Source organism: Hyaena hyaena, unplaced genomic scaffold (assembly GCF_003009895.1).
Source record: "Hyaena hyaena isolate Hyena2069 unplaced genomic scaffold, ASM300989v1 scaffold_458, whole genome shotgun sequence".
Taxonomy (NCBI): domain Eukaryota; kingdom Metazoa; phylum Chordata; class Mammalia; order Carnivora; family Hyaenidae; genus Hyaena; species Hyaena hyaena.
Genome location: NW_024081090.1, coordinates 923,118 through 935,589, shown reverse-complemented (window position 1 = coordinate 935,589; position 12,472 = coordinate 923,118). Strand labels below are relative to the sequence as shown.

Sequence of the window (12,472 nt, the reverse complement as noted above, 5' to 3'; positions counted from 1 at the left end):
ATACATACCTGAAACTAATAGGATATTGTTTGTAAATTATATTTTAATAAAAAATAAGGGTAGCTCATATACTGGGTGAAGAGTCAGACTTGCTACAGCAGACAGGTTCTGATCACAGTGTCTCTGGTTTAGAATGTTAAAATATGGAGATTTTTGTAGTTTGTCACTAATGTCGTTGTATTGACTATTTCAGGGTATCCGTTACTGTCAGCAGAGATGAAAGAAACAGAAGATGCACAGCAACAGGAAGCTGCTCTGCTGACAAAGTGGCAGAGGATTATGGGAATTAATTATGAAATAGTGGTAGGTTAACCTACCCTCCCTAACTTCCTAACTTGTAACTGTATTTGAGCAGGAAGTTTATGATGAAAATAGAGATGATATTCATAAAGAGACCTAGAGAAGTAGCAAATGCCCAGGACTTTTTCTGAAGACCTAAATGCACTGAGTCACGTATCTAAAAATTTAAGTAGGAGAAAGTTGGATAGCAGCAAAGGAACTGAGATAAATGTGATAAAAATTTTAGGACTTGTAATTCATCAATATTTTGAGCAGGAATTTTTTTTTTATTCTGAAATCTGGGATTTAGAGAAAGAGTCAGAATAAAATGACAGAATTTATTTAAAGATAAAACAAAAATCATCATGATCTGTATATAAAATTGTAAGTGGATTTTTTTTCCTACTCTCCCTTTACATATGTATTTTCCTTTAAGAGGCTTAAATCTGCATTCTCTTTTCATACCACTTAACGCCACAGTGAATGTTTTATGTTTATTTATTTATTTTTTTTAATATTTTATTTATTTCTAGGAGAGAGAGAGAGACAGCGTGAGCAGGGGAGGGTCAGAGAGAGAGGGAGTCACAGACTGAAACAGGCTCCAGGCTCTGAGCTGGCAGTCAGCACAGAGCCCGACGCGGGGCTCGAACCCACGAACCGCGAGATCATGACCTAAGCGAAAGTCGGACGCTTAACCGACTAAGCCACCCAGGCGCCCCGAATGTTTTATGTTTATTAACAATTAGCGTACCTCACACAGCAATCGTTATTTGCTGTCCTAAAAGGAGACTTAACAAAGGTGATGCAAATTATCAGTCTTGAGATATACACAAGCAAATTTCAGGGTTTTTAAAAGGAAAAATAAAACACTAGGTTAAATAGAACTTTTCCTATTGCTTATAATATTTAACCAACTCTAGATTAGAAAAGATCAAAGAACAGATGTCACATAATAATAACTAGCATTTATTGAGCACTTTGTACCAAACAGTGTTCTTAATGTTTCATTTAATCTTCATGACAGAGATTTTTTTTTTTTAAACTCTCAAGGTGGTTAACAAATAAGTAAGTCCAGCTGTTACTACCATTTTAATCAAGTCAGGTAAAAATACAATAAGGTCCAGCTTAACTGTGGTTAATTTAGCATGAAAAGAAAGTTGGGAGATTCCTTCTTTGGGGTAGGATCTACATGACTGGGACAATTAACTGGACTTCACTTCTTCAGTGGTAATTGGATAGTGAAGGGGACCTTTTAAGGAATGGCTTTGTCACAGAGGGAAGACTCAGGACCATGAACTTTTGGCTGCCCTTTGTGTACTTTGTGGTAGCACTCCCAGTTATCTGTCAAGGGCAAAGTGTGCTATAAGTAAGAGCTAAGTGATTTATTGGCCTTCATCGAACAAAGACATAGATCTGACTTGCTATGTGATTATACAGAATAAATGTAGTCATAAGAGGGGTGATATAGTAGAAGGAAGGACTGATGGACGTTATCTAGGAGGAACCTGGAGAGCTCCTCAGAGGAAGTGATATTTAAATTGGGTTTTAAAGAGTTAGAAGGATTTCATTCAGCAGTACATTTCAAAATTGTATGATGCAGCTTCTGATAATAACCCTGCACATATTAGCAGGCTTTGAAGGAAATCTTTTTTTAATTAAACACTATTTTTCTCAGTCCCTCTATTCCTTAGTTTCCTAAACTTTAAAATAAAGAGGCTGAAGCAGAAAATCTTTGGTATACCTTCTGATTTTAATATAATGATTGGATTCTTTGTGAAAGTGGGTGATTTCCTAACATTCTTCATTATTTAGTGTAACGGTGGGAAATAGGAAGTTCATTCTCCTATTTTAAGCTTTGGTTCACTTTTTTTTAAGTTTGTTTACTTATTTTGAGGGAGAGAAAGAGTGGGGAAGGGCAGAGAGAAATGGAGAGAGAATCCTAAGCAGATTCTGCACTGTCAGTGCAGGAGCCACATGTGGGGAAGGTATGACCTGAGCTGAAATTGAGTCGGATGCTTAACTGACTGAGCCATTCAGGCACCCTAAGCTTTGGTTCACTTTTTTTTAAATGTTTTTTTTTTTTTAAATTTACTTCTAGGAGAGAGAGAGAGAGAGACAGTGTGAGCAGGGGAAGGTCAGAGAGAGAGGAGATACAGAATTGGGAACAGGCTCCAGGCTCTGAGCTGGCTGTCAGCACAGAGCCCGATGCGGGGCTCGAACCCACGAACCGTGAGATCATGACCTAAGCGAAAGTCAGATACTTAACTGACTTAAGCCACCCAGGCGCCCCTTGGTTCAGTGTTAAAGACCATTGTTCGTTGTTGATATAGCATAAGGTCAGGAGTGTGGGCTCCAGGTTTAGACTGCTTAAGGTTCAAAATTCTTTTATAGCTGTGTGACTCTGGGAAAGAGACCTTTTCTGAACCTCATTTTCCTAATTTGGGAAACAAGGATAGACATTGGAATTATTTATGAGAAACATATGAGATAACCTATGTAATGGAGTGAGCCCAGTCCCTAGGACATAATTTAAGTGCTAAGTATGTGTCTTTTCTAGACTGTTGTTGGAGCTCAGGCATTTGATTTTATCTGCAGTAGTTTACACAACCCTCCATCTGCTACCAGCATCTCTAGGCACTGCAGAGTATCTTGGATGCTTGCACCTGACTCTTCCTTCCAGGCTTGTGTTGGTCCCCAAAACTGATAATCAATACTCCTTCAGAGGCAAAGCTCCAAAGTTTTTCAGCTCTACAAAAAGATTTTTGAAGCTTTTGTGAGAAAGTTGATTGTCTTGGGATAAACATAAAATATATACATGAGGAACAAAACAATGAAAAAAATGCTAAATTCATGATGATTTTCTCTTTTCAGGTGGCCCACGTGAGCAAGTTCAGTGAAAGCAGTGGGTTGGGGATAAGTCTGGAAGCAACAGTGGGACATCACTTTATCCGATCTGTTCTACCAGAAGGTCCTGTTGGACACAGTGGGAAGCTTTTCAGTGGAGATGAGCTATTGGAAGTAAGGAGCTATTCCATTCCTTCATCCCCTTAAGTAAAATTCTGAAAAGGCTGCAGGGAGTTTAATGTGTAATAATATGCATAATAAGTACGTTCTTATTTTAATTTTCCCCTCCAGAGGGTAATTGAGAAATACACAAGTAAAAACCCACCAAAAGTAGAAATTTCAAATCTATATGTAGATTGATCTTCAGATGTAATTCCATGCTGGGTGTTTTTTGTTTGTTTTAGTCCAGAGAACTAGAAACACTTTCTTTTAAAAATTTTTAAACTTTTATTCAACTTTTAGACTAGGTAATACATTTCACATGTTTCAGAATCACAAAGAACGTAAAGATGGATAGTGAACTGTCTCTTTCTGTGCCAATCCAGCCAGTTCTCATCACCCTTCATTAAGTAACTAACTACTGTTGTATATTTGGTGATAAGTAGTCTTCCAGATATGTTTAAAGAATAACTAAGAAAATTTGAATGTATTATTTCCCCTGACTTTTAAAAGCATACTGGCACACACACAGTATGTACCGTTTTTCATTTTAAGTTTTTCGCTTAATGATATAAAATGTCACTTTGTAAAATAATCTCTTCCTTTTCCCTTCATCCCTGTGTATTTTTTTCTATTACCTCTTCATTTCTCACCTACTACACTGGCACATGAAATGTGGGTGGAAGATCGTGATTATTCTGTGAATGCTTTAGAAGGCGCATTTCCAACACGTGTTTACTGTAAACTTGCATGTGAGTTGTATTAGGTCAACTATGTAGGTGACTGTAGTTCTGAACACAGCAGAACAATAGTAATCACCAGAAGAAAATTCCTATTTATTTAATAAAAGATTGATTTCAAAAGAGTATTCATGTTATGAAATGTTCTTTCTTGAGCAACTTCTCTTTTTGCACAGGTGAATGGCATAACTTTGCTTGGGGAAAATCACCAAGATGTGGTGAATATTTTAAAAGAACTGCCCATAGGAGTGACAATGGTGTGCTGTCGACGAACTGTCCCGCCCACCACCCAGTCAGAATTGGATAGCCTGGACTTATGTGATATTGAACTGACAGAAAAGGTATTATATATGAGACTAATCAGAATAAATAATGGGAATTCTAAATGGCATCTAAAATTTTTTAAGCCTTTTTTCTTTCATTTGGTATTTGAATTTGAATTTTGCATAATCTGCAGTCTAGTCAAATCTCATTTAAGGTATAATGAGACATGATGTTAGGATTCGATTTACATTATACTGTAGGAATCGGTACAGTGGAGTGATTCTGGAAACTTCGAAGAATGTAATATTCATATGAGTGTAACAGTAAATAAAGAACATAATTCCAAATTATATAGAAACCAGTCTAGCACCATGCATATCCATATACATTTTAATGTGGTATTAATAGGATTATTACAATAAAGCAGGTGGACAGATTTGCATCCGTGATCCTAGCCTATGCAATAAATAACAGCAAAGGTAGTATATCAACTAGAATTTTATCATCAAAAACGTGCCTTTCCTTAATTTGATATGTTCATATAAACAAAATTGAATTAATTTAGATTCACTTTAATATATTTTTACTGAAAGAACCTAACATTTTGTATTCCTATTTCTGTGCCAAATGCTTTATCAGTGTTACCTCCTTTAATCCTTAAAACTTCTATCAGGGGTGCCTGGGTGGCTCAGTTGGTTGAGCATCTGGCTTCGGCTCAGGTTATGATCTCGTGGTTCATGGGTTCAAGCCCCGCGTCGGGCTCTGTGCTGACAGCTAGTTTGGAGGCTGGAGCCTGTCTTTGGATTCTGTGTCTCCCTCTCTCTCTGATCCTCTTCTACTCATGCTGTCTCTCTCTCTGTCTCTCTCTCTCTCAAAAATAAATAAAAAACATTAAAAAATTAAAAAAAAAATATATATATATATATATGTACTTAAGAAAAGCTTCTATCAAATGGAAGAAGTCTGGGTTAAGAATATTGTTCAAGGCAACACAGTAAATCATAGACACAGTCTTTAAGCCCAGGCCAATCTGACTTGACATCTTGTCTTACTGTGCATGCTAATTTATTGGTGAAATAATCACATGTACAAGTCACAAGATTTTAGAACCTTTGTTTGCAGAGAGTACAAAACTTTTATATATAGCTGTTTCCCTCTCAAATTGTTATTTATCGTAAGAATTCTTTTCCTTTAATATCAAAATAGATTGATTTTTGTTTTCTGACTGTAGAGGTGATTCAGGCACTTGATGAAAAAAGTGAAAACCACCCACAGTCCTGCTGCTGAGATGTAACCATTGTGTATTTTTATGGGTGATCTTTGAACCATACATTTTTAATGCCTGTTCCAAGTTAGGTGTTTCTTCCTCTTTAACAGCTTTCAGAAATTACTACCTTAATTTGTAAAGGTTTCATGGTATGCTGTTGCTCCCCTTACTTGTGGGTGTCTTATTCTGGACAGATGCGGGGCCTCTCCCTTTCCCTTGTAGTATTGGTATGTGTCTGTTAATTTAGTGCCTCTGAAATACGAGCTGCCCGGTCTGTTTCGCAGCCTCACATAGATCTGGGCGAGTTCACCGGGTCCTCAGAGACAGAAGATCCTGCACTGGTGATGACCGATGTGTGTCAGAATGCGGAGGAGGTTCAAGGACCTTTGGCCATGTGGGAGGCTGATGTCCAGCATATCGAGCTGGAGAAAGGAAACAAAGGACTTGGTTTTAGCATCTTAGATTATCAGGTAAATATATTCTATTTTTAACAGCTTTTAAAAAATGATATAATACCAAAGGTATATTGTGTATAATAGAAAAAGCAGTTAATATTTTAGTTGTCAAAGACATTTCCTTGTTTCTAGCAAATCTTTTCCAAATGATGATATATATGATTCATTTATCATGAAGGGTTCTTTTAACATTGAATTCATTGAGTTCTAGATTTAAGCTCTTGAGAGTTTGAAGAACATACAAAATAAGTTTTAGGAATATCCTAGAAATAAAGATTTGTTGTTGTTGTTGTTGTTTGGGAAGTATGTCTAATTTATTCTTATTTCCATGCTCATAATTGATAGGTCATATTTTAGTGGTAAGACTAAAAGTGTTAAATACTTACTTCTTTTGTCTGTAGTGAATGATAAAGTTCTAACTGGATATGGATTCCTGTCATTTGACTAAATGACTAAATTTATAAATAAGCTTACACTGGTCAAGTGTGGCCTGCACCCTTACCCTGCTTTGTGCTCTGTGCCGAGTAACCGAGGAAATGGTTATGCCCATGTGAGAGAGCACTGCTGTTGCTTCTCATTAATTAATACCGAAACAGAGAGCCATCTCTGATGACTCGTGGGAGTTGTTTTCTTCATGGGCTTTATTGCGGAGCCTCATTCTTACACAAGGTGGCTGTGTATCTGAAAACACTGCATTGTTACTTGCTATATGGACTCTTTCTAGATTTCTTCATTTCAGAAAGGCAGGCCTGACCTTCATTCAGTACATTCCACAGCAGTAGCATCCTGTTTAACAAACGCTGTTGTTAATAATCCTGTATCTGACATCTAGCCTCAGAAGACAGGTATAGAATTGGGCAGTTTTTCAAAAATTCAAATTACAATTTTAAAGGTATCTGTACAGTGATAAGGTCTCCTCAGGAACAGTTGGTACTTGAGGATGCCATTCTTCAGCGGGAACTCCTCCTTCACTCTGCAAAATGGAGATAGCCTTTACCCATCATTCCATAGAAGTGTTGCTTCAAAATTCTGTTTTGAGATGCTTGAAAGGAGTACCCATCCATTATAATTCAGAGTGACCAATCTATAAAAACATTACCCCCCCCCACCCCCCATGTATAAAGGAGCTGCCTTCTTTTCTCCCCCCACATTCTGTCAGGATCCCATTGATCCAGCAAGCACTGTGATTGTAATTCGTTCCTTGGTGCCTGGAGGCATTGCTGAAAAGGATGGTAGACTTCTTCCTGGAGATCGACTCATGTTTGTCAATGATGTTAACTTGGAAAACAGCAGTCTTGAAGAAGCTGTACAGGCACTGAAGGGTGCGCCATCAGGAACTGTGAGAATCGGAGTAGCCAAGCCTTTACCTGTAAGAATTCAGATTTTATTGATTTTTAAATATTTGTAAACAAAATGGCTTTTAGGCTTACTTTTAGCTTTAGACGGTGTTCTCATGAATGGATCATGACATTTGGTACTTTTCACCAATATGGTTATTGGCTCTGTGAGCATAAAGTTTTAATTTTGAGTAATATTTTTTTAAAAAAGTAATGAAAACCAACAATTCAGAAATAAATTTGTAACTTGAAATTATTTTGTGGTTCACCTTTTATTTTTTTCAATTGGATAATAAGGTCATGATGAATATAGAATCAAGTATTATCAAAGAAATATGCCTTAAAACATCTATATCAATATAATGGGGTACTAGAGAAATTAAAAGCATTTAACAACTGACAGTGGAACCTTTAATTATAGTGGAATAAAGTAGAATCTCTTTCAGTATGGCTTAAGGTCCTGCATTCTGTTGATTTTTGACACACTTCTTGTCTAATTACTACAGAGCAAGAAATTGAACTTTTCACAGTGGGTTCATCAGCTTGTGGCTCTCCTCCTGGGAGGGAATAGCCCTCCTGTCATTAATTAGTACTGTATTAAAAACACCTAATCTGTTCATGCTACATAATGTCAGTATGCTTGTTAAGTATAATGACTACAACATAGCACTTATCACTGAATTGCAAATAAATATTAGAGACATTCTCAACATTTGTGGGGCATTTTCAATGTATAAATCTAGTTTAAGTGAAAGGGCAAATACACCTTTCTTAAACACAGAGGCATAGTTGCGCAAACATCAAGTAACAATTGGTTGGCTTTATGAAAGCATTCAAATAGTAAGTTTTATTAATATATTTGCAATGTTGATTAAAATTTTCATGCCTCACTTTGTATAACAAAGAGAACTTTGGTAACTTATGAAAGTCTATTTATGAAAACAGAGAAAAGGAGGAAAGCTCTGCATGTGTTATTAATACAGTGTGATGTGGGCAAGACAATCCGAAGATTTTAGCATCTTTTATTTGAGATTGGAATAAAAATGTTAGGTTTTCTGTGTGATCAAGGTTATAATATCCTATATTAGGATTATAATATAAGTAGATTGTGTATGTAGAGAATTTTTGTGTTTTTTTAAACCATACTCAATTGAGAGGCTTCACTGTTGAGTTTGCTTACATTCCTTGTCAAGTAAATCACATATTTTATAATCATGTACCAGTAAAGGATGACGCAGAGAAGTTGATCCTTCTTTTTAATGTATTTTTTCCCTTCAACTTTCTTTATATCTTAATATCTAAAAAGTGCCTTACTTATTTTTATATTAAGAAGTCATTGTTTAGCCAGAATATTTGTCAGAAAAAATGATCAAAAGATTACTATAATATAAAAAATTATTGATTTTGATGATCTTTTATAAGAAGAATAAAAAAGTTAGAACAGATTCTCATTTAACAGCTAATTGGTTGGTATTAAAAGAAATATCCTTGTTGTATTTAACAAATAAAAACATTAAATATAAATATCATTTGAAAACCTTCGCATTTTTTTCCTTTTCTCTTCTGACTATTCTTCTGTCCCTCCCACTCCCCCCTTTCCTTCCTTCCTCTTTGCTTTTCTCTCATACACATCCTCAAACACTGAGCCTCATTCTCCCTGCAGCTTTCACCAGAAGAAGGTTATGTCTCTGCTAAAGAAGAATCCTTTCTCTACCCGCCACACTCCTGCGAGGAGGAGGGGCTGACTGACAGAGCCCTCTTCAGGGCTGACTTGGCTCTGGTTAGTGGCCACAACTTATCAAGCTTTCTTTCAGAAATCCTATGTGTCTTATATTTTGCCTAATATTCTGAAATCTGAAATCTCTACTCATTATTCATTATGTTTTGGAAAACTAAACATTTTCATTTCAACTGCAGTGGTTCTCATAGTTCAAAATAGGAAGAAAAATCATAATATGTGTGAAAACTATTTGTTGGATTTGGGGAGGAAATTCGGTTAGCAGTGCATTCTGACAACTAGTAGAATTAATCTTTATATCATACCAGAAATTGTTGAAGCACTCGATTGTTCCAGTTTCATAATTGGGCTGTTTCTAGGCATTTATGTAACTGTTTTTAGTATTCAGTCACTAATCAGTTATTTTGGCTACCTTTTAACAAGGTTAACAAGTATATTTTTTCCATTCGATACAAATAATGTGAAAATATATAAATTGATTCAGTTATTAAGAACACACAAATTTCCAAAGTAGGAAAAACCCATGTTTTCTCAAATCACAGAATGTAAACATCACTGATTTGCTAGAAATTTTTAAATTAAAATTTTGTTTTCACTTGATCTATATAAAATTATTTGTTGTAATAAATGTATTTGTGGACCACTGAAGGTCACTTTGATGAATAACACATGAATCTTCCTCCTAAGAACTTACAGTCTGGTAGAGGAGACAATACTATAGCAATAATTAAAATATAAATCTGAAAACTAGATATAAATAAACGTGGCATTTATACAATGTAAATGTAACAAATTGTACATCCTGTTCCATTATTCCTGTTAAAACCAGATTCCTCACCTAACTTTTCTTTTGGGCAGACATTGCCCTGTGTGACTAAAAAGAAATATGCCCAACTTTTTAAATTCTTGTTTCAGTGTATCAGATTAGAGCAATGTTTAAAACCCATAACATTCTCCGTTATCTTTATAACCAATTGTGCATATATTGCTTTAAAACAAAGTATGAATTATTTCCTTGATTTTTACAAACCTAATTTTTGGAGACAGTTTTACTTGTTAGTATTTATATATTAGCCAGCTCCTAAAATTGCCTTTTGGAGACTTTTGGTGTATATTATATTAAATGCAACAGTAATCACGGTACAATACCAATAATCCATTGTACAGGCTTAGTTAATACCATCTATCTAGATAGCAATGTTAAGTATTTACTATCCAGATTGTTCTACATGATATATATTTGTGAAGGGTGAATCTCCACAAAGTAGTTCATAAATTTAAATATATTATTAGAAAGAGAGTCACCTATAAACAGCCTGTCTGTATTCTTACCATGTTTTTGCAAGAATGTGAGCTGGTAATAATGTTATAATTCTTCTCCTGGCAAAACACATAAATTAAAACCAAATTAAAAGAAGTGGAACACCAAGGATTTTGCCACCAAGACAGTAAATACTGATAGTATTGGAGAAGGGTAGCATTTATGTCAGTTCTGTGTATTCCAAGGTGTAACTGTAAGTGAATTGTAAATGGAGCTTCAAGCTCATCATGAGTTAATTGTTTCACTTGGTTCTGTCACAGAAGATAGTAATAGGAGTTTTATTTATTTATTTTTTTAAAATTTATTTTGAGAGAGAGGACACGAAGGGGAAGGGACAGAGAGAGAGAATTCCAAGCAGGCTCTGTGCTGACGTTACGGAGCTCAGTGCCACGAACCGTGAAATCATGACCTGAGTCAAAATTCAAGTGTCAGATGCTTAAATGACTGAGCCACCCAGGTACACCAATAGTAATAGGAGTTTTAGATAATATACAGTGAAATTCTCTACTTTATATGAGTTTTCCAATAATAGGAGTTTATCACGTAGCTTCCCTATAGGGCCCCTTGTTTATTAGTATAATTTCAGCATGAAATCACAGATATTCTTTGTGGTTTCTGATGATCAACATCAGGCTCTGAGTTTGCAGCTTGAATGGTTTTAAAATCTAGTTAAAAATAATTTTAAATATATTGTTTTAGTGAGCTTTGTACATAGATAAATTGCCTGACTGCTTTGCTGAATTTTAATTCAACTTTAATAAAATTTAATAAACTTTAATACATTTAATAAATACAATTAATAAGTTTTTTGAGTGTATTTTAGTTGAATAGGGAAGGTGTTGACCTCATTCATTTTATTAGGCAGTTCTAGGAGTTGGGTAGGTTTTTTTTTAAAATAATGTGAACTGGAAAAAGTAAATATTTTCCTTATTTATGGAACTTTTTAAACTTAAAATTGCCCCAGGTCATTTGTAATTGTTACCATTGGCCTTTTATTGTTGGAATAAATAAGTGATGCCAGCCCTGGTTTGTCCTTGCTGTCTTGCATTATGTGATATGTCAGAAAGTAAGAAGGGATCATGTAGGAAATAGAATGAATTCCGTATGCTTTTTAGTCTCACGTGGAGACTCGTCATATATGTAACAGAACAGAATTTCCAACCGATATTATCATTTTTGTTCCTAGGTGGACACAAATGAGGCTGACTTAGCAGATGAATCTACATTTGAGTCTCAGTACTCTCCTGATAACGACAGTATCTACTCCACTCAAGCCTCTATTTTATCTCTTCACGGCAGTGCTTGTAGTGATGGCCTGAACTATGGTCCCTCCCTTCCATCTTCACCTCCCAAGGTACAAAGGAATTGTCATTTTACTTATGGGAGAGGCTTCTGTGTAATTTTCCAGAGATCAGTGTTTATGGGTGATTGTAGGAGTAGCATGTTAGAGGCGTTGTGTTTTTCCAGTCATGGATTCATTCAGACTAAAGTGCAGTTTCATTCAGGTAGTGCTGGCTGAGCATATTTTACTAGATTACTAGATACTACTTAAAGTGTTTTGTTGTACAGGAGGATAGACCCAAGGGTTCAAAGCTTTGATTAGGATTTGCTTGTTAGAAAGAAAAACTTTAATGAAATGTAGTTCTCAAATTGTGTTTTTAGCTGTCTGTGTCTACTTTAGAAAAATCACCAAGTATAACTTTATTTTCTTAATGCTTTTAAAATTGATTTTCATGCAAAGTTGGATGGTAAAATGTTTTCTTGTATTAATATTTACCAGCAAGTTAAATTTAATGCTGTTATATGTTTTATGTAAAATGATGCCAAAAAATACTTCACATAAAAATCACAGTCAATGACAAACTATGTTTAAACATCATTGGAAGAAGAATGTAGTTACTATTTGACATATCTGTGCCACGTATATTTTAGAAATAGATTATTGGCATAAGTGCCCCAACTCTATTCATTTTCTTGGTGATAGACTTTATAATGTTTAATAAGTAATATTTTTAAAACCCATCCAATCTTCTGGGTGTGAAATGGTATCTTACTATTTGGATTTGCC

The 12,472-nt window shown here is 35.2% G+C and overlaps 1 protein-coding gene across 10 annotated transcripts in view; it reads left to right on the top strand.

Annotated features, from left to right (window-relative positions):
* The window catches only part of MPDZ (multiple PDZ domain crumbs cell polarity complex component), a 156,790-nt gene that overhangs the window by 67,507 nt on the left and 76,811 nt on the right, over positions 1-12,472 (top strand). For 9 of the 10 annotated variants that reach the window (XM_039253675.1, XM_039253671.1, XM_039253666.1 and 6 more), the window contains exons 13-19: positions 194-303; positions 3,151-3,297; positions 4,199-4,363; positions 5,838-6,023; positions 7,168-7,377; positions 9,009-9,125; positions 11,591-11,758. In XM_039253675.1, coding sequence (XP_039109606.1) covers positions 194-303; positions 3,151-3,297; positions 4,199-4,363; positions 5,838-6,023; positions 7,168-7,377; positions 9,009-9,125; positions 11,591-11,758 — 1,103 coding nt within the window. The remainder of the gene's footprint in view (positions 1-193; positions 304-3,150; positions 3,298-4,198; positions 4,364-5,837; positions 6,024-7,167; positions 7,378-9,008; positions 9,126-11,590; positions 11,759-12,472) is intronic. The other variant, XM_039253672.1, reaches the window with a different exon arrangement.